General features: G+C 36.7%; 1 protein-coding gene across 1 annotated transcript; it reads left to right on the forward strand.

The window, feature by feature from the left end:
• Positions 1–1946: 1946 nt before the first annotated feature.
• On the forward strand, positions 1947–19584 carry LOC107722354 (tyrosine-protein phosphatase non-receptor type 5-like; the record flags this gene model as incomplete). Its single annotated transcript, XM_016530679.1, has 13 exons — positions 1947–1987; positions 7506–7704; positions 8992–9102; positions 9178–9255; positions 9391–9629; positions 12738–12924; positions 13017–13101; positions 13211–13290; positions 13734–13871; positions 14336–14446; positions 16111–16271; positions 16358–16471; positions 17414–19584. Coding segments are annotated over 13 exons (1638 nt in total), but the record flags the coding sequence as incomplete, so codon positions are not given.
• Positions 19585–22323: the final 2739 nt, after the last annotated feature.

Here is a 22323-nt window from a genome sequence, read left to right on the forward strand (position 1 = left end):
TAAGTTACTTTTTGTTTCAGCTGAGCAGTTCAGCCGCAGTCTTGATGATTTGGTATCAGCCCCATAACAGTGTTTCATTGTACATGCTTGTGGGCGCAGTTTTCTCTGCTTTGTGTTTCACTGTTCTCTGTGTTGCAACAGTTTTTCTTTTTTAGGGGGGTCTCAGTCCTGTTCAGTGAACTATGCAGTCTCCTGGGTAACAGAAAGCAATAAATAGTAGGGCAAACGCAATGCCTAAACAGGAAGTGGTCATACATACAGATCTCTGGTGGATGAAACAGTGAAACTCTTATCTCCCCGCTCACAATAGAAGCTTCTTCTTTCTTTTTTTTACCACACTGATCACAGCACTAAACGCTTTTGTAAACTCTAACTTCCTTTGCAAAATATGGGTGACAATTTGTAGTGCTAAAACTAGTCTGTAAAAGTTTGATTACATATTTTTCAAGCCTAAGTGTAAATTTTAAATTTTTTTTAACAACAACAAAACCTAAATAGTGGTGCAAACTTGCCACAACAATTGTAAGTGGTTGGCTTTAGTATGAGTTTTTTTTTTTTTATTGTTATGCGGTTGTTGCTTGTTCTGGGTGATTATTTACTGGTGCAGAATAGTTCAGTTATGATATTCAGGTCCCTCATTCAATGTACATCTATGTAATTTTCAGGTATAAATCTATATAAGTAATAGCACACTGCTAAATTTGAGGACTCGTGGTGTGGGACGAGGTTAGGGAATTAGGGACATGTTCAAGTATCAGCAAAAATTGCATAACAGTGTGTGTTTGGAGATACATTTAAGTATTATTTGGAAAAGTTTTAAATGTAATTTAAGGAAAACAGTGAACCAGTTCTTGAAAACAGAGGATCCTTGCTTTCCAATGATATTAAATTGTTTGAAGTCAAACATAAGCTTGAACATAGGATGTATTTGTGTAAATTTAAGTAGGCCTAAAGTTAGGTTCTGTCAGGACAGTATCTATGCCACCCCTCCCACAAAAACAGAAGCTATACCAACCACAACCAGCCTATCTGTCTTTTTTCTCACAGCAGCAGCCATACCAGCTTCCACCACTCCAACAGTAGCACCAACCTCTGTAAAGAAATACCACCTAGCAACAGAAATACTTTATATTTATAAGCTAGATGCACACAGGACTTTAGAGTCTTATAATCAACGAGATACCAAAATTATACAGTAATAGAGTTGCCCAAGGCCTCCAAAACTCATGCTGCGTTTGCGTATGATGACCACGGGTGGCGCTGTTGACGTGTATCAACCATAGACTGTATCAACAATGCAGGCTATAGTTAAGCACCACTAGATGGAAGCAGCAGGTACTTGTAGAATATGCAGTCTTTGGGTTTTTAAAACATTGAAAAATATGAAAAATAAGGAATTGAAAAAAAGAAAGAAAGAAAACGGAAACTGAATGAAAACATCTCATTATGTCAGATTCACAAACTGTGACAGACCCTCTTTTCGGAGGTGCAAAACATCCAGTACGTGCTTGCATTTGCTTTAGGAAATGACGCAGTTGCTAATGTGAGTGCTGAGGGGACTGGAGAGAAGTGAGGGCACTAAAGCGCATCCCTCTCCATCCCATTCTACCCCGAGACACGTTGCCTAGGTTACACCTCCAGCTGCCACCTGAAGCGAAGCATCGCACCATCCGCCTCGCGAAACGAAAGACAATACCTCACACGTCAACACCTATTGAAAAGCACACAAAAGGGATCTCACGAAACAAAAATATACTCGGAAGAGAGAGAGACGGAGCATATTAAGCCACGCACGCACTCAGACCCTCCTTGTTGTGATTGTCAGTGAAGAGAGGCGAGCTCATATGGAGGGCCGCTGCTCGGCTCTGCAGCGTCTCCCGCTGCCTGCTCTTCCTCCGCGCGCGTCTCCGCGAGCGCTGTGATGTGAATATTAATGATGCTGCGCGAATCTCCGCGCTCATTTCCACCGCTTTCACCCATCTGAGAGGTAAGAGCGCATCCGTATTTTGCCGTATTCGGTGCGGTTTGCACTATTATTCAGTGTCCATTTCATGCTGTGGAAGCTCGCGTCGTGTGTTTGAGGATGCTCAGTCGACGCAGTGTTGTTCTCAATGAAGAGGCGAAGCGAGTCAATGAGCGAGGTCTTTCAGTATGGTGCCTGTACGCATATTTATACTGGCTGTTTCGTTCTTAAAAACTACTTCACCTTTGGGATGTGTCATTCAAGCTATAACAAGTAAACATTTGGTGGTCTTTAGTTGGTGAACACAATGACTGGCGGTCAGTTGAAGGAAATGGTCTTTATGTTTATGGGGACGAAAAACAGATGTACTTATCAGTATGTTTATAGTTAAAGAAGATAATTTCACAGAACCCATTAGATGAATTTTTGGGAGATAGAGGGGACGCATTTGTGATCCTTAAATGGCATTCAACAAGTGTAGGACTATCTCATTCTGCTATGTGCCTGATATTCTCCTGATAGGCTGCCATCCTGTGTGTGTGTGTGTGTTTGTGTAACTGATTGCTTGCATATGTGTGTGGGGGCTCTATGCAGTCAGACTATTATATTTTCAGCTTTTTTGACCTTTTGTTTGAATAATTCAGACTTTTGGGTCAATGTAATCTATTAGTGCAGGAATTATTTTTAGGAAGGGAGGTTTGCTTTTAGTCAGTGTATTAAGCCAATGAGACTTATATTGCATGGGGAGGGAGACTGGTCCAAATAATCCTCTGCCCATGATTTCAGTCTCTCTCGCTCCCTCTCTCACTCTTTCTCTCCCATCTGTGGCCCTGTCTTTGTCATTTCTTTTTCTGAAATGTATACAACCAGTTAATCACATCAACTATGCGTTTCAGAGGTGGAGAACGAGACGGAGAGGTGGGTTTTTTGGAACTCCCATTCATGGAAATCCAAAGGTGCAGCGCAATAATGGGCCCAGTCTGCAGAACAAAAACACACTGATTTAACTCATCCAGCATAAAGCATAATCCTCTTATACGAGCAAGCACAATTAAACACCGGCCCTATAGTGTAGGGCTGCTGTTATGCAGGTAATCTCTCTCTCTCTCTTGCACCCTGTTCTCTTTCATCAAAACTATCAACATAGAAAAATCAGTATTTCCATTAGCTAATTCATTGCAGGGGAAAAATGTTTCCTTTATGGATCCAGACTTCTAATGTGTCCGAAATAAAAGGCCAACAGTTATTGCTGTCCATTGTTGTTGTTAAAAGTGTTGCTGACATATTAACTTTGTTTTAATCTCAGACTATAGTTCATCATAGTGTGTAGGATGTAGAGTCTGCCTTATTTTACAGTGTGGAGGCTGTGGAATATGTCTGTTTAGTTTATGCTGTTAATGTGTGCTTGTGTGTAGAGTTTCGGGTTGGCTAGCTAGAGATTGCGGCTTTAAAAAGCTCAATACAATGAATTTGCATCTCAGTGGAAACTGAGAAAAAAGAAATGGATTTCGTATTTGTTTCAAACACAAAAGGCAGGAAATGCCTATAAATGTTGCACGAGCCAGATGGGAACTGTGTTTCTCCTTTTTATTCCACTATGGATTGGGTCTGCTCTGCTGCATGATCCCTTTGCATGTCTGTGTGTGGGTGTTAGAGTGCGTATATCTGTGTGTGTGTGTGTGTGTGTGTGTGTGGAGGGGTGTGTTGATTGTGGTTCTATATAAACCGTTTGCTGCTGAGTGTATTTGTTTCCATGGTTACCCCCATGCCAATGTAGAGCACGTCATCACCAGACCAGACCTCTGCAGCTATTGTTTACTGATCGTAGAGGAGAAGACTGAATGTGTGTTCGGCTTTTAGATACGTTCCCCACAGACCTTAAGTTCTTCATTGTTTTTTGTCCTTTTGTCTAGCCTGTTGCTTATACTGTGTTTAATTCCTGGATGTCTTGCTTGGATTCATGTCTCCTGCTATATTTTGACCACCTGTCATTTTTCTGTGATAGACACACATGGAGGGCTATTTATTCGAAACCACTCAGTGACTCCTGTTGGTTGACTTGGCACGCAGTGTCCTCTGCTTGTATCGCCATCTGTAGCGCTCCGTACAGAGCTGCATGAGTAAGAATAATCATCTACTGCTAGATATATTGAGATTCTAATGCAATGCAAATAATTTCTATTTTCCTCATTTTTCTTCTCACTACTCCTAGTTTGTTTTAGGTCCTGAGAGAGGTGTTTGTCACTGTCATGTGAGCCTAACTTTGCTTTTTTATACAGTAAGTCCTTTATTTTTTCTTTATGAATGATGTCTGTTTTTTTTTCTTCTTCAAAAAAGAGAATATTTTGAATTTTGTGGTGTGGCTTTTGTATTTACACAACACTAGCACACAAGTGTTTTTAGTTTGGCTTAACAAAAGTTACGTTTTAATAATTAAGATACGTTTGTAAATATATTTAAATATTAAAAAAACAGCTATAAATAATAGTAATAAGATATATTTATCATTTAAATAACAAGTTCATTATTGTTGTGTATGTGCAGTGTAGTTCATTAAGAAAGGAACTGAGGTTGTAATTTTCAAATCTGATGTTTTACATTTGTGAAAATGAAAAGACCAGTCTTCACATAAATTAAGCTAAGTTGAATTCAGTTCATTCAATATTAAGTTTAAATTATTTGTATATATAGGCCTACTGCCATTCAAAAGTTTATGGTCAGTAAGAAAAAGCAATACTTTTATTCAGCAAGATTGCATTAAATTGCTCAAAAGTGTCAATAAAGACAGATAAATGCTGCTCTTTTGAACTTTCTATTAATCAACAAAACTAATCAGCAGCACAACTATTTTTTACATTGATGATAATAATAAATGTTTCATTAACATCAAATTAGCATATTACTGTAATTTCTGTAGGATCATGTGATACTGAAGATTAGATTATAAATAGAAAACAGTTATTTTAAATTGTAACAGTATTTCACAATATTAGTGTTTTACTGTATTTTTGATCAAATAAAAGCAGCCTGACCATAAGAGACTTCTTTCTGAAACATTAAAAAATCTTACTGACTCCAAACTTTGAATAATAGTGCTTGTGTAGTTATCATTGACAAATGAATGCCGTTTGTAATTTTAAATTCTGATGTTTTACATCTATAAAAATGAAGACACCATTATATGAGAATAAATGAAAACATTCAGGCTTATCATAGTGATTAAAAACACTTTTGCTGAGTTATTATTGAATTATTTGTGGAGAGTAGAGGACACAGAGGTTATCAAATCATTTAAGAACAAAAAACATATAGTTTTCCTTACTAAATATTTAGTTCATGGCCCATTTCATCCTTGGTTTCATTCAGATACCTGCCTGCAAATGCTGTTTTTTCTTCATCTCTCCCTGTTATACAGTTTGAGGCTGGGATTTGAATGCTGAATGAGCAAGTGGCATGAGATGATTATGCTTAGGTTTGATGAAAGACAATCTGTGAAGGGTGTGTACTTGTATGTGTGTGTGTGTGTGTGTGTGTGCGCTTGTGTATCCTTCAACACAGCGATCTCTTCTCTTTATAGCTCATTCTGATAATTCAAGAGCATCCAGCTGCAGCATGAATAGACTATAGGAATAAATAAATTAATAATATTCATCAGAGAAGAGAGGTAAAAGAAGAAGGGGGAGTTAAAGATGGATAAAGGTGAAATGGATAGAAGAAAACCATTCACAGATGAGGGTCAGAGGTATGAAGAGAGAGGGGTAAACATTAAAGAAAGGTGAAAGCAGAAAGAAATAGGGAAAAGAAGAGAGGAAAGGAGAAATCCAGAGAAGAGGAGTGATGAGATGAGATGAGGGTCAGAGAGAGATAAAGGAGAGAAAGACAGGGGACGGGTGTGTTTGTTGCTGAAGTGACTGTTTTTCTTGTAAATGCAGCCTCAGTGTTTGTGTGTGTTTGTGTCATACTGCCTATACCAAAATATAAGTAAGTTTCTTTAAAACTAAAGTTTTAGAATATTTACATAAATAATTTACATAAATTAATATAAAAGCTTTATTGTATTTTATAAATTAAAATGGTCACTGTTTAGGACAAAGATTAATGTACATCAAAATCAACACATGGCTAATAACATCATTCTAGTAAGAACGAAAGCTTTTCTTAAGACAACTGTATAGAGTAGATTTACTAGCAGATATAGTTATTCTCTAGAGTCTAGACCAATGACAAAACTGAAAAATGTATCGCAAATATATTTTTATTTTCCTAAATTAACTAGTATTTTACGTATTATTTATCAAAGTAAAGCATTGTAGGAACTTTCTAAATTTAATGTAGTTATTACGGCCTTCCACATGGTCGCCGATGTTGGTGGTAGAAGTGAGCGAGTAATTGACGCGTGCAAATTAAATCCATGCACTGATGTTAAACGCTTTCCGTGTCCTTTATTCTGCTTCAATCATTATATTATTCCTTGCACGATTATGCTTCAAGTTCGGTTCAACACAATATAGACAGTTGACACAATAAGTTAGTGCACAGGATAATTTGGAGCTGTACGCTCAATCGGTCACGGTCAAAAACTGTTTGCTTTCCTGCCATCCAACATCCCATCCCATTAGCCAGGTGCTCTTAATATAAAAGTATCACAACGCCTCCCCATGGACAAAACACATATTGCATTAAAATGGCTCCTACAGTAGTATCTATACAATATTCCAGCAAAGCCTTTGACTAATTGATTACTGGTTTCCATTTTACTTTTTGCATGGATTTATGGATTTAACAAAGTTATATTGGCTGGTTTATTCATGGTTGAATCTCAGTCGGAATTTTGTTGAAACTCTGCTTTAACTTTGACAAAGCAGTGATATTGTACACCTTTAATTTTTGAAAAGTGATAGTCACAGTGCAGAGTGAAGTGTTTAAATATTAAACACAATGTGTCATAAGCATTTCTGCTGTGAAAAAAGAAAGTGATAAAAATTTGATCAGCAGTAACTCTCAAATGATGTGAGAATATTTCAGTTTAAATGAGCTGACTTCAACTTGTGCCTTAAAATGCCTTGAAACCCAACAAAAGAATATGCTTCCATATGGTCAATGGTTCTCATTAAATTAACACAAAATAATGCAGAAGACTAACAGTAATCATGCAAAATTAGATGGTGAATGTAATGTAATTAGAATAACGTTACTCACTGCTGTTCAAACCTCAAATCTTTTCTTAATGCTAATCATAATGGATCTTGTGATAAGACAGTGCTGTTCACACTGTATATGGCATAACACCCCGTGTTAGCGTTATGTCCGCAGCACTGTCTCATTTACATTGTCCACCTCTAAATGTGTCATTCCGCCCACAGCAATGCCATGAATTATGAGACTGTACTGCAGAAGCTGTAGTGTACTACTCTGTGATTACATTCAGCTGCATTGCTGTTTGCTCCTGTTTGCACTAAATTAGCTGTTCGTTTTGTTTTCGCTGTGTATTTTACATACATTATATTATCTTCTGAGATGGTTTTCTCTGTGTCTGTTTCAGCTGTTTAAAGACAGGACGTTTTAAGAGCAGCATGGCAGAAGCCCCCGTTGGAGAGGTCTCACCCAAAGAGAAGGAGAGTGCCACCCCACTTACCCACAATCCCCTGCCAGGGGTTGGGGTTGCTCTATGGGAAAGAGTATTGAAAGCAAGTGTTACAGCTGGCGCTTTCCTCCTGCTGTACACACTGTCTCAACTCACAGTGAGTTTATGCACATTTCTCAAATAATTAACAAATAATTCCTTGACACGTACATATCACACTTTATGCAGATGTGCACAGTACACCGTTAACTATTCATTGATTTTTATTGCTGTATGTGTGAGAGTGTGTTTCAGTTATACCTCTGTTCTGGTTTTGTCTATAAGTGGCAAATTTGGCTTTTAGATGTACAGTAATTAAGCAGTTGATCATTTTGTTTGTCTTTGCGTTTGAATGTGTTTGTGCATATAAGTATAGAAAAACAGGCTGTTCCGGGGTCTGCTGTGATCGACCCTATAGTCAATAACTGCACCGCATGCCTTCCTGTCTGACAAACTGGCAAACAGCTGTGCAAGGCTTATGTATACACATAAACTACCGTTCAAAAATTTGGGGTCAGTACCTTTATACTTTTAATATTCTATTCAGTGAGGCTGCATTATCTTGATCAGAAGTGATAATAAAATCATTTAATGTTACAAAGAATTCAATTTCAAATAAACGCTGTTCTTTTGAACTTCATCAAAGAATCCTGAAAAATGCATCATGGTTTTATCATGGTATAATGCATTATAATTATTCGTAATGTGCTTTGTATTACATTTATATCTTGTCGTAAATAATTATAAGCAAATTTAAAATGCATAGTGTAACAATGAAATGATAAGTGTTATATTTGTATTAACTGTGGTTACAACTATTCATGAGATTGTACAATGCATTATAAGGTGCATTACAAGGCATAATTAATGCATCAAAATTACTTCTATAATGCATTACACATAAGAGCTTTGAGTAAAGTTTGCAGCACAACTGTTTTTGAGCAGCAGTTCAGCATATTAGAATGATTTCTGAAGGACTGTGTGACACTGAAGACTGGAGTAATGGCTGATGAAAATTCAGCTTTGCAATCACAGGAATAAATTACATTTAAAAAAAAACATGAAAATAGAAAACAGTTATTATAATTTGTATTAATATTTCACAATATTACTGTTTTTACTATTTGATCAAATAAATGTAGCCTTGAACACAAGACACTTCTTTCAAAAACAATACAAAAAAAATCTTGCCAATCCTAAACTTTTGAACGGTAGTCTATTTGCAAAAAAATTATCATTTATTAATTTGAAATTAAGCTTGTGGCAAAATACCAAAACACATTTAGTAATTCATATCCAATGTCTCATATCTTTCTTTGCCAGCCCTAGTTGTTGATATGTAAGTCACTGTTGTGTTTTCAAGGGTTTGTGTGTAATAATAAGTGTGTTTTGTTGATGTGTTCAGGGTTTGTGGGTCCTTTACATGCTGAATGGATACAGGGCTTTTCCAGCAGCACATAAAGTTTTGGATCTCCTTCAGTACCTTCTCTCCACCAGTGATGCCTATGATCAACAGGTAATAGAGCTAGAACTGAAATATCTTCTCTGATGCGAAAGAGATTTTATATCATATGTTGTTCATTGTCTGCAGATGGAGATATGGAGGGTGGAAAGCTTGTTGCCCCTCATAGCCACACTCTTCTTAGGTGTAGTCATCCTTGGTACTGGAGTGAGTATGTTCTTTATGTTTTTGTCGTTTTGTTACTCAGAGCTTTAGTTTCGCCTGTTTATAAAATAACTTGTATAAATGCACTACAGCATGTGCTTGAACTTTCCTTTCTCCCCCCACTTGCTATCACAATAGACGCTGTTCTGCATTAAAACCCTGGTGCCTGGCAACCCATCTTGCTTCCCTGACGACCGTCGTCAGTCCATGAGCAGGCAGCCCTCCTTTACATATTCAGAATGGACAGATGCTAAACAGGAGGATTTCTACGAGCTGGATGCTGTTCCGGAGACGCCCGTGTTTGACTGCTTTATGGACATGAAGACCGAAGCTGACCCTGTCACTCTCACTGTCAAACCTGTGGGCTTGCAGGAAAGGTAAGAAAATCACATCTGTATGCATTGCATTTGATGTATATTACATTGCCAGATTGGCAATCTGATATACAGAGCATTTTCCCAGTGGTCCGATACAATGTTTTGTTTTTTTTTGCCAAGGACTGGCTTCAGCTATGTGAAAGTATACTAAAAGACAGTCAGTTCCCTTCATTGATACATTCATATAAACCCCCATGCATTTTGAGCATCGAGAAAAGTGAGCTTGCTGTGCCTCTACAGAATTTTCTTTGCAAGTGCATCTATTCTCGTGTCCTGACTCTGGTCTTTGTTAACAGACTGTCTTCAGAAAAGTTTCGAAGGCATTTTCTTTTCATCTTATGTCTTTATAAGCACAGCTGCTTTTTTTACAGTGGTCACCAAGATAACGTTTTAGTTAAACTGCTATTCCATAAGCGCCACCTGCTCTCAGAGAGTAAATTTGCATTTTTAGCATATCTTCACAAAGCTGAAGTCAGACCATTCTGTTTGCTTGAAATCTTGAAATTGTACATATTTTGTACATACCTAATTTATATATATACTGTATATATATATATATATAATAACTGCCCATGCATCTTTGGATTGTGATTAAAATTCAGTGGTTGCCTCTAATTTCTAATGGCTACATATTTTTAAGGCCAGTTCAGCCTGTAATAGAGCAAATAAACATCTTGTTCATGTACTCTTTCATTCTTTCTTGTCTGTTGCTTAAAGAAATATATATATCAGTGGCGTTCCGTCCATATAAGCTGCGAATGCTCCGCATACTTGATTTAATGCGCGAGGTAAGCTGTTCACGAAGCGCTCGCCCAAGCGGAGAAATGTGCTGTTGCTGTCAGATCTCGATTGCCGAAAACCACATTGTCTAATGTGTTTTATGCTAAACCAACTCGACTAAATCAAAAGAAAAAAAAACATATTTTTATTTTCTCAAGCAAAGCAAATTTTGAAAGTCCACTGAAAACATATCTTCTTACATTTTTGGTCATAGACAACGTATGTTGAAGATAGGCCTATACGTTATTGTCAACGTTATTGCTTAAGCGGTAAATAAAAAATAAAAAAACCTTTATAAAAACGGGGGCTATATAAAATTTTAATAATAACAAACATCATATTGTTCCCTTTGTTTTGCGTATTCTCGTGTCGCTTACAGTTAAAGTCCTTCTCTGATTTTATTGTTGTTTGCAAGGCTGCAACGTTTCTTTGCAATATTTTAAATATTTTTGGGTATTTTGCATAGTCTGTTATTGGAGTAGTGTCACCCGGGTGGGAGTTCTATTCACTGGGAATAAAAAAAATAATTTAGCTGATGCATAGAGACATATAGACCGGGGGAATCCCCCATCTCCCCACCCTCTGATTACATATAATAACGTAATGTAACGTTATTTGCCAGTTTTTACTTGGAAAACCAGCTATATTTTTCTTGCATTAGAATAATGGATAAACTTGAAACGATAGAAGAAGGATTTGAGATGAATTTCATTGCCACGGTGTTTCTTAGCTATTTGTCATCTGTGATCCCTTTTGGGGGGGGGGTCTTATCACTCAGCATACCCGGTTAAAAAAGTCATATGTATATATATATATATATATACATATGTGACCCTGGACCACAAAACCAGTCTTAAGTGGCCCGGATATATTTGTAGCAATAGCCTAAAATACATTGTATGGGTCAAAATTATCGATTTTTCTTTTATGCCAAAAATCATTAGGATATTAAGTAAAGATCATGTTCCATGAAGATATTTTGTCAATTTCCTACCGTAAATATATCAAAGCTTAATTTTTGATTCGTAATATGCATTGCTAAGTACTTCATTTAGACATCTTTAAAGGTGATTTTCTCAATATTTAGATTTTTTTTTGCACCCTCAGATTTCCAGAATAGCTGTATCTCGGCCAAATATTGTCCTATCCTAACAAACCATACATCAATGGAAAGCTTGTTTATTCAGCTTTCAGATAATGTATACATCTCAATTTTGAAAAATTGACACTTATGACTGGTTTTGTGGTCCAGGGTCACATATGTATACAAGGGTGCACATAAGTGGTACGCAGGTGCGCATGCGCGACCAAATAAAAAAATGCGCTGTGTAAATTACATTACGTTAATTTGTGTACCAACATGGTTGACAGCTGTTGATGCACAATTACCATTTTAGATCAACACACTGTAATACTGAAAAAAGTTTCTATTCAAACTAAAAGCATAAGCACTTACTTGCCGGCAACCCGCCAAAATAAAATCTTGCTGATTTGAAGTTTGAAAATGATGAAAATTCATTAAAAAATAAATATCAACATTTTATTTTTAAGTTTACTATAAAATAATTATGTTTTTATTTAATACTCCCTTTTTATTTTAAAATATAATAGTTATCAGACTTTATTATTTTGTTTATTATTTTATTAAAAAATAAAAGACGTAAAGTACAATAATATTATTATCACTATTATAAAAAAAAATATTTTGTTATATTTAATGGGTCACACTATGTGTAGTGTGAGGACCAAACCAGATCTCCAGGTGCTTTTATGAGATTATATATTTATGTAAAATGGCCCACCTCTATTATAATATAGTACAGGTGGGCCGCTGGGACCAAAAAATGGGCTGATTTTATGTCCCAGTCCAGCACTGTTACATTCTATAAATCTTTGTTGCCGTTTGCTTTTAGAATATTCTTGTGATGGTTCAGCGTTTAATGTGACGGTGTGCTGAATATTTTAATGAGGAAAGAATCATAAATACAGAAGTGGTGATGGTGGAAAGGCTAACCACTTGTGTCATAATTAAACATGGAAAAGCAATTGTTTAATATTTAAAGGCACCTTTAAATAAATATTTTAACACAGATGAATTCCCTTTTCATGTATTCAGAATTTCATATCCTAAAGTGCATAAATCAGAAACTACTGAAAAAAAAAGAAAAGTAGTCAAAGTAGTCGTGACCTGTTCACACTAATTTTACTAATTTTAAGTTTTAATAAAGAACCTGAAAAGGCTTTAGCCCTTGAAAAACTCTGAATGCATCTGAATTTACATTGTATATTCAAATTACATTGTCACACAAACTCTGTTGTGATTTTCAGGAGAGGTTCTAACGTGTCGCTGACGTTGGACATGTGCACACCTGGTACTACAGAGCCCTATGGAGCGCTGCTGTCCCCTAGAGAGCAGAGCGCACAGGAATACCTGCAGAACGCATCCAACCTGCTCACCCCCGAGCAGCTGCACAAGCGCGCACTGGACGACGCTGCGCTGCAGGCCGAGTTCTATGTGAGTGCCACTCACAGTAACATCCACGTACAATATAAAACAGTGATCGTAACATGACAGCACTTCTCATCTTGTAATTCTGGTGGAAACAGGAAACACCCATGAACTTCGTGGACCCTAAAGAATACAGTTTTCCTGGCGTGGTGAGGAAGAATCGCTACAAAACCATACTACCAAGTGTGTATAATACTCTGCATATAGTAAAATGTGGAAATGGCTGATGAGGTTTGTTACTGATGATATTGGCATGTCTTTGAATTTGTAAGATCTTAACTCTAAATTGCAGACACACACAGCAGAGTTTGCTTAAAAGCAAAAGAAGAAGGTGATTTTCTCAGCACCTACATCAACGCTAATTATTTGAAGGTGAGTATGTGTTGGTGTCAAATGAAAATCTTATTTTGCATATTGATGTAAGCTGTGATGTGTTCATTTTTAATGAACTGAATAAATTAGTTTGTGATGAAACAACCACATTTTTAGAGGTGTTAATCATTTAGCATTGTCCAAAAATTGTTTCTTTTTTTTTTTTTTTGCTATATTTCTGTAACATTCTGTCATTTGTCCTCTAAGTTAAGGTAATAAATATATGAGCCCTATGCCATAGCATTTATGATTTATTCTGAGATCACAAACTATTAGGAGACTGTATAATGTTTGAAAAATAATAATTTGATGTGGTTTTGCAGATGTGTGCAGTATTTCTGATCACATTAAAATGCTATAGGCTGAAAAGTTAAGGCTCTCTAATCAATCAGCCATATAAGGTTGTTCAAATTTTCTTCTTTCTTTCAAACTTTTTTCTTTAGGGCTATGGAGGGAAAGAAAAGGCATACATTGCTACACAGGGTCCAACTGTAAACACAGTGGGGGATTTCTGGAGGATGGTTTGGCAGGAGAGCTGTCCCATTATTGTCATGATCACCAACATTGAAGAAAAAAATGAGGTCTTTATACATATCACATGATTGGGAGGAATTATTCTTTCATGCTGAGCAATTAAACATCTTTGAGATATTTTAATAATTAATATGTATTTTCTCCTTAATTATCAGGGTAATGCAAGCTTGAATTAACACTAAATAGTTCTTCTTGTCCAACCCCTAGTCCTGTCACTATTTGATACTTAGCACAAACTCAGGCTGAACATCAAACTACTTATCATATTCTCAAATGTTAATTTGCAACTTTAGGTATTTTGCAGAAGTCAAAAAGTAAATAAAGACACCAGGGTTGAGGTGATTTTGACTCTACAGTACATGCCTTGAAATATTTAGGTGAATTCCAGTGAGTTATCAGAAATCATGAATGGAATTTTTCTGAACGGTTTAAAATGGGCTTTGATGGACTGAATAAAACATATATTATATATGAATCAAATAAAACATTTGTGTGTGTGTGTGTCCCACAGAAATGCACAGAATACTGGCCAGAGGACAGTGTCATCTGTGAAGATATCGAGATCACTGTCAAACAGGTCATCCAGGCAGATGACTACAGTCTAAGGATTTTCACTGTGAAGGTTTGTTTTGTGTTTGAGTGTGTGTGTTCATGTGATTATGTCTAGGACGCTTATGTTGAAAAGTTTTAATAAAAATAACTGACTTGCATTTTTAGTGTTTTATATGCAAATTAATAACTAAAGGAATCTTAATGTATTAACTTGTTTAATTTTATCTGTTACATTTTTACCAAAAATATGGCAAAATGATACTAACTGAAAGAATAGAATTTTGACACATTTCAAAGTTGTGCCGAAAGTTGAGTATAGGAAGGCTGTATCTTGGTAATGTCTTGGTCTATTGAAACAAAATGATGCACATGTCATTGTGACTGTGCCCTGAGGGTACCCGAGCAGTTTGGTGACAGTGCCACCTATAGGTTAATGTTGCATTACAACATTGCAGCAACACTGAATTAGTTTATAGCCCATGAAAGACAAGACAACTGACTGTATCATATTTTGCATCCTCTTTTAAACTAGAATCCAGAGACCAAAAAAAGTGAAATCTGAGAATGCAGATTACGTGCTGTTTTTAAAAGCCATCACTTTTTAAAAAGTAATTTCTACAATTACAAATACAATTTCTTTATTCAGTTTCATGTAGACATTACAATACAGTCTAACTAATAAAAACAAGACTAATATTTACAGAAGAGCCTAACCTTCTAAAAGTCTGTGTGAAAGACAAGAAAGATGAGAAGGACAGAAAGAGAGAAGTCCAGGTTGAGCGCAATATTTTTTTGCTTCTGTTTTCTACTGTTTCCTCTGGAGGCATGGCTGTCATGGCAACAAATATTCTTAGCAATGCAGTGTTTCACATAATTGAAGGAAATATAGTTAATCAAAAACTCTGTGTAAGATATCTTAAAGAGATATATCAAAGAATGTGTATATGTGTTAGTATGAGCATCATTTGGTATGTATATATGATGTTGGACATTACCAACCTGATAATCATTTTCCCTGATAATATTTCAACAATCATGTTTATGTGTCTTCTCTTTCAGTTGCTTGGAATCAGAACTAGACATTTGTGAATCATTATTGATCAGTCAAATGGGTTTGCAAAAAGATCTGAAATTGTTCTTGATTCAGTTTAATTCATTTGAACAGAACCCCAGTACTGATGAAGGCTAGAAACGCTCCTGTGAATACATGTGTGTTAAGCCGGGTACACACTTTGTGATTTATGCGTGTTTTACAATTGTTGCTTGTCAGATTGTACGAACAGGATTCTAAGTATAAGCCATGTTACACAGGAATTTCAGTTGTCAGACTGTATAACAGTCAAGTCTCATTAAAAATGGGCATAGACATAGGATTTACATTGTCAATCCTTGACATGTTTTGTGACGGACGTTGATGTGTGTGGAGCAAAGGGTGTTTTTTTCTGTGCTCCTAAAGGTTCTTGATTTCACAGTTGTCACAGGAGAAGCCATACTGCAGGACTGTGCCTCAAAACTTCTGACAGAATTTCATCAGGTTGCAATGGTCATCCATCGGCTTTCAGCACACATGTTAAACTAGTGATCAAAGGCTACAGCTTTTGACCTTGAATAAGAGGAATCTTGTAGGATTTTTCTCAGATGGCCAAATCAAATGGTCAAATTTGTAGAGTGTGCACCCGGCTTTACTGAACTGTAAATGTTTATTAACAAGTTGGTGAATGTTTGTGTGTGTAGAGTGAGGGTGAGGAGCGCACTCTCAGACAGTACTGGTACACATCCTGGCCAGATCAGAAAACTCCAGACAAGGCCCCGCCTCTTTTGGAGTTGGTTAGGGAAGTGGAGGAAGCGAGGAAACAGGCTCCACCCAACAGTGGCCCTGTCATTGTTCACTGCAGGTAACACACACTTTTCAAAAATGTTGTTAAAGTGACAGTAAGAAGAAAAAGCTAATATATTTAAACATCGTTTTCTCTACTCTTAGTGCAGGGATTGGACGCACTGGCTGTTTCATTGCTACCTCTATCTTGTGCCAGCAGCTAAGCAATGAAGGGGTGGTTGACATCCTGCAGACTACTAGCCAGCTACGCTTGGACAGGTAAAATATAGATATACTGTACACCCTTTGAAACACAAGTGTCAGTTTGAGTTGAGACAGCAGCAGAATAAATGTTAGCTGTTTGGCCTCAGTGGTATCCGGGCCAACCTTTAGTTATGGAGAAAAATCCTCGCAAGACCTGTTGGTGTTACATTAGGCTATTGTTAAGTGCCAGGTTGGACTGCTAGATGCTATTAAAGAGATAGTTCACCCAAAACTGAAAATTCTGTCATTAATTACTCACCCTCATGTCTATCCAAACCCATAAAACCGTTCATCTTTGGAAGACAAATGAAGATATTTTTGCTTTCTGCCCCTGCATAGTCAGTAATGAAACTACCCCGTTCAAGGCCCAGAAAGGTAGTACAAAAATAACAACTTTATTCAACAATTTCTTCTCTTCCATGCCAGACTTCGACGTGCATTCACGACAGTACCACGACGCATGTGTGTGCATTCCTCTGCTTGCAAAAACGGCTGTAGTGCATCCGGGTTTATGTCGGAACTCCGGCTCCTGCGTCAGCAGCGTCACACACGTGTGTCATGGTACTCTCGTGAATGGTGGTGGAGATTAACACGGAAGAGAAGAATTGTTGAATAAAGTTATTTTTGTTTACTTTTTTTTTTTTACTTCGTAGCTTCATAAAATGACGGTTGAACCACTGATGTCACATGGACTTTTTTAACAATGTCCCTCCCTACTACAGTATGTTTCTGGACCTTGCACATGGTAGTTACATTGCTGTCTATGGAGGGTCAGAGAGTTCTCAGATTTCATCAAAAATATCTTAATTTGTGTTCCGAAGATGAAAGAAGGTCTTACAGATTTGGAAAGACATGAGGGTGAGTAATTAATGACAGAATTTTCATTTTTGGGAGAACTATCTCTTTAAGTACACATTAACAGTTGGTCTCATGTTGTTGTTGCTGCTGTGATTTCAGAGGCGGCATGATCCAGACAGCGGAGCAGTATCAGTTTGTTCATCATGTACTCAGCCTGTATGAAAGACAGCTTCAGGAGACCTCAGAAGAGTAAAGCCTCCATGAGCGCACAACCTTCACACCACTCCTCACAGAGCAGTTGACCTTCATCCGAACACATGGGGCAGGGACTGACCCTCAGTACCTCAAGTCTCATGTCTTCAAACACAACAGAAGTTTTAGGAGCAGACCTAATATTAGATTCAAGTCCAATCTCCAATACCTAAATCCCACCAATCAGTTATTAAATATACTTTGTCTTTTTTCTTTACCATAACAGTAACATAAAGCGGTCAGTTATGTCATACACAAGTACTGCCCACATAATAACGCTCAGCAGACCATCAGTGCTCAAAAGCGACAATGTTTGAATGCGTGCATACTTCTTATGCAGTGGTATGAACACAATAACAAGCAGACACCAGGGCCTCCATTTATGATGTAAATTTAACATTAGGTTTAGGGACCTCCTCAATTTCTGAGCCGACAAATACAGCAATTTTCCTTTTACTGCTAAGACATTTTTACAGGATTTATAACTCAGTGTTAAGATGAGATTTGTTGTAAAGTGTGCGTGTACATTTATAGGTCTTACATGTTGAAAGATCAACCTCTTGGCAATCTGAACATCAGTATGTTTGTGTGTGCATGTGTGTGTGTGAGATAGTGTCGCAGAAACAGAAGGGGAGAGAGGTACTGTTTACTATGTGTTCGATGATTATCAGACTTTAACTCCGGATGTGCGGTTGTTCTCTAGAAGAGGTTAGCCTACCACATTTAATACAAAATGGCCTTAATATGTGTCTTTCTGTTCGTACTGGGGTCTGTATGGTTGTGTGTAAATGTTGTCGGGCAGAGCTAAAGGCAGTGTGGTGTTTCAGCCTGTCATAGTCTCATTCGGTAAGACTGAGAGAGGGACAGAGACTGATCTCCGTACAGAATGATGTACATTTTCCCTCAGCATACCTTTGCCTTCTCGATTTGCGTGTTGTCGGACGCTATATCGTGTGAAACATTTTAGTTGGACTTTTAAAAGCATTGATGCTGCACCTCAAGGTTTTATGTATCAAAATGCCGAAACACTGTATCCAACTAATGTTAAATTTGTAAATCACAGCTTGTATCAATAGCAGAAATCATGACAATGGGACATATATAGTTGTGATGTTTTTTGCTACTTTCTGTTTATTTTCTGAGCTTGGTTTACTCTAGTTATATGTGGGTCTGCGTATCTGATTAGTTAAGACGTATAATCAGTATTTGCCTGAGTTGGCAGCTCGTACAGCTTTGCTGAGACTTGCAGTTTGCATGAGCAAGTACATTTTGAACTTCTTTTTAATTATGAGCAAGGAAATGTTTAAATTAGAAGCATACATCTGTGTGTGATTATGTGCAAAAGCCTTGTGATACAGCAGAGTGTCTGCTGTTGGAATAAGCATCTTCAGTCCGACGGACTCGTGTGATCCAGCTGGAAGTACCAATGCAAGCTCTAATTGTCTCCAGTCGTTCTCGAGCTAGTCGTATGTCCTCAAAATGATGTTTCCTTCCAGGCAGCTCTGAGCTGAAATTAGGAGGTTTACAGAAGCTTGAAAACACCTCCTTGTTACACAAGAGATTGTACTTTTTTTTTGGTAAGTGTTGTTAGTTCAAGGCCTCATGATAGTTTGCCAGAAATGAGAATGACTTTCATTCACGTGCTTTAATCGCTGCTGTTATAGTCTTTTTATTATCGCAGAACTGCTTTCGTGTTTTAGTTGGTACAGAGTAATTGAATTTTATTATTTGTTTTTAATGAACTAACATATTAGTCCTATTTATTGAAAGAGTTTTGTCTGTTTTTGTGCTGTTATTACACTGCCAAAGACTGTAGTGATTGGTCCATACCGCAAAACCTGAACAATCTGAATTCTGTATTTACAAACTTTGAAAACTGAAGTTTTAACACCAACATGTGGAATTGTGTACATGTATGAAACCAGCATTTATATATTTTTAAAGTGAAAAATCTGAATTCCCACTGTAAAACCTGTTCTCTGACTTACACAACCTTTCTTGATCAGTTTGTTATCTTTTCTTACATGCATGTTAGTATATTATTTTATGCCACTGTTTGCCTCCTTTTCATAATGTGTGTGTATGTATGTATGTATGTATGTATGTATGTATATATATATATATATATATACATACATACATACATACATACAGTATATAAATAAATGAAACTAAACACGAAATCTAAATCTAGCTCTACAAATTATATACAGTGCCTTGCGAAAGTATTCATACCCCTTCATTTTTTTCACATTTTGTTATGTTGCTGCCTTATGTTAAACTGCTTTAAATTACTTTTTTTCCCACATCAATCTACACTCCATACACCGTAATGACAAAGCAAAACAGAACTGTCACAACTTCGTAAATTTATTAAAAATAAAAAACTGAAATAAGTACATTGCATAAGTATTCATACCTTTAACTAAATATTTAGCTGAAAAACCTTAACAGCCTCAAGTCTTTTTTGTTTGATGTGACAAACTTTGCACATCAGTATTTGGCAATTATCTGCCATCCTTCTCCTCACCTCTTCACCTCTCAAGCTCTGTCAGGTTGGATGGGAGCAAATGCACAAGGCTATCTCAATATTTTGCTGCACTGAGCGTTTCTTCTACTCTGATGAGTCCCTCAGTCCCTGCTGCTGAAAAACAGCCCCACAGCATGAGGCTGCTACCAGCACACTTTACTTTTGGGATGGTACTCTGCAGGTGGTGAGCAGTGCCTGGTTTCCTTCAAACATGATGCTGGGAATTAAGGTTCATCAGACCAGAGAATATTATTTCTCAGAGTCTGAGGGTCCTTTAGGTGCTTTTTTTTGCAAATCACAAGTGTGTTTTCATGTGTCTTCACTAAATATGCATTATCAGCTGTTAGACCTTTTATTAAGATGTGTGTGCCTTTCCAGATCATATCCATTCAATTGAATTTGCCACAGGTTAACTTCACTTGAAGTGTAGTAACATCTACAAGCAATATGAATGCTCCTCAGCTAAATTTTAACTGTCCCAGAGTACGAATACTTATGCAATGGAATCATTTTAATTTTTTTTATTTTTAATACATTTGCAAAGATGTTAAAAACCAGTTTTTTGCTTTACCATTATGGTGTATGGAGTGTAGATTGATGTGGAAAAAAAGTCATTTAAAGCAGTTTAACATAAGGCAGCAACATGAAAAATATATACTTTTGCAAGGCACTGTATATATAGATATAGATCTACTGTATATAGATAATTTGTTTTATTAATAGAGTTGTATTCAGTTATTTATTAATTTTTAATTATACAGTATACGAGTTCAAAAGTTTGGGGTCAGTAAAATTTTTTGGGGGTTTGAAAGAAGTCTCTGAGGCCACATTTATTTGTTCAAAAATACAGTAAAAAGGAAAATGTAATTTATTTCTGTGATGGAAAAGCTGAATTTTCAGCAGTCATTACTCCAGTCTTCAGAAATCATTCTAATATGCTGATTTGGTGCTAAAGTAACATTTCTTATTATTAGCAATGTTAAAAACCGCTGTGCTACTTGATATTTTGGTGCAAACCATGATAAATACTTTTTTCAGGAATCTCTGATAAATAGAAAGTTCAAAAGAATGACATTTATTTACAACAGAATACTGTTGTAACACTGAAAGTCTTTACTGTAACTTTTGATCAATTTAATGTATCTTTACTGAAAAAAAGGATTAAACAAATCTTACTAAACCCAAACTTTTAAATGGTATATAGAGTAAATTATTATCCCTCTCTATCATTTTCTGGAACTAGTTTCTCCATTGAACATCTGTGCCTTGCTTCCAGTTTTTCCCACCTGAGATCTTTCATCTTAGACAGCATATGAGGGCACAGTTTTTGTCCCTCAAACTAATACAAAACTGATCGTGTGAGCTCCAAGGGAGTGAGAAAACAGGTTTTTATCAACAATGATCAATTGACTCCTTTAGAGGAATGTAAATACAAGCTCTATTTACAGCATTTATGTCAATTATCACAGAAAATATTTTAGACTTTCTTTTAAAAAACACAAAAGTCATAGTTTTGACAGAATTGCTTGCTGACAATCTTTCAGTGACTGGTATGGCCTGTAAAAGCATTCACTTTCACATGATATGTGTATCTGAATGCATAACCAGAAGTTTATCTACCTGGAAAAGTATTTTCTGAGGTAATCACTATAATGGCACAAATGCTGTGGACAGCGCCTAAATGTATTCAAACCAGAATATTCCTTAAAGGAATCCTTTTTGAAATGTTGAACTGAATCTCTGTGTGTCTGTTGTATGCTGTTTGCCACCCTGATGGCCGTTTACTGGTTTTGTACATTGTCTGCCAGGACAACTTTGCTGAACATTTCCAAAGTCATCAAACTATAGGACTATACTGTTTTAGGTCAGTGATTTTATTCACTGTGAGGAAATTCTATTCTAAAAAGACAGAGTAAAGCAGGCCGTTAGTAGCCTTAATCACCAGTGATCACACAAATGAATCCTGTTTTCATTGGGTGTACCAATTTATTATTTTGATGTCAAATAAAACGATTGCATGTTAGAATCATTTGAATCAATGTTATAGTTCACAAACTGAGAGAAGGGCCAATATAGCAGTTTAGAGAAGTCATACCCCTCCCCCAGCTCACTGCCCACTCACTCTCAGTCGGACCCCACTTCCTACAGAACACTCCATCTGTCGGGCCCCTCTGTGTTACCAGAGACGAGTAACAGACACACAGGCACCAGCAAACAAGTATATCACTATATCATACACACAACTTAGATTCTGGGCCAAACTAGCTTGGATTATATCCACGTAACA

The sequence above is a fragment of the Sinocyclocheilus rhinocerous genome, unplaced genomic scaffold (assembly GCF_001515625.1).
Source record: "Sinocyclocheilus rhinocerous isolate Xijiao unplaced genomic scaffold, SAMN03320098_v1.1 scaffold1115, whole genome shotgun sequence".
NCBI lineage: Eukaryota > Metazoa > Chordata > Actinopteri > Cypriniformes > Cyprinidae > Sinocyclocheilus > Sinocyclocheilus rhinocerous.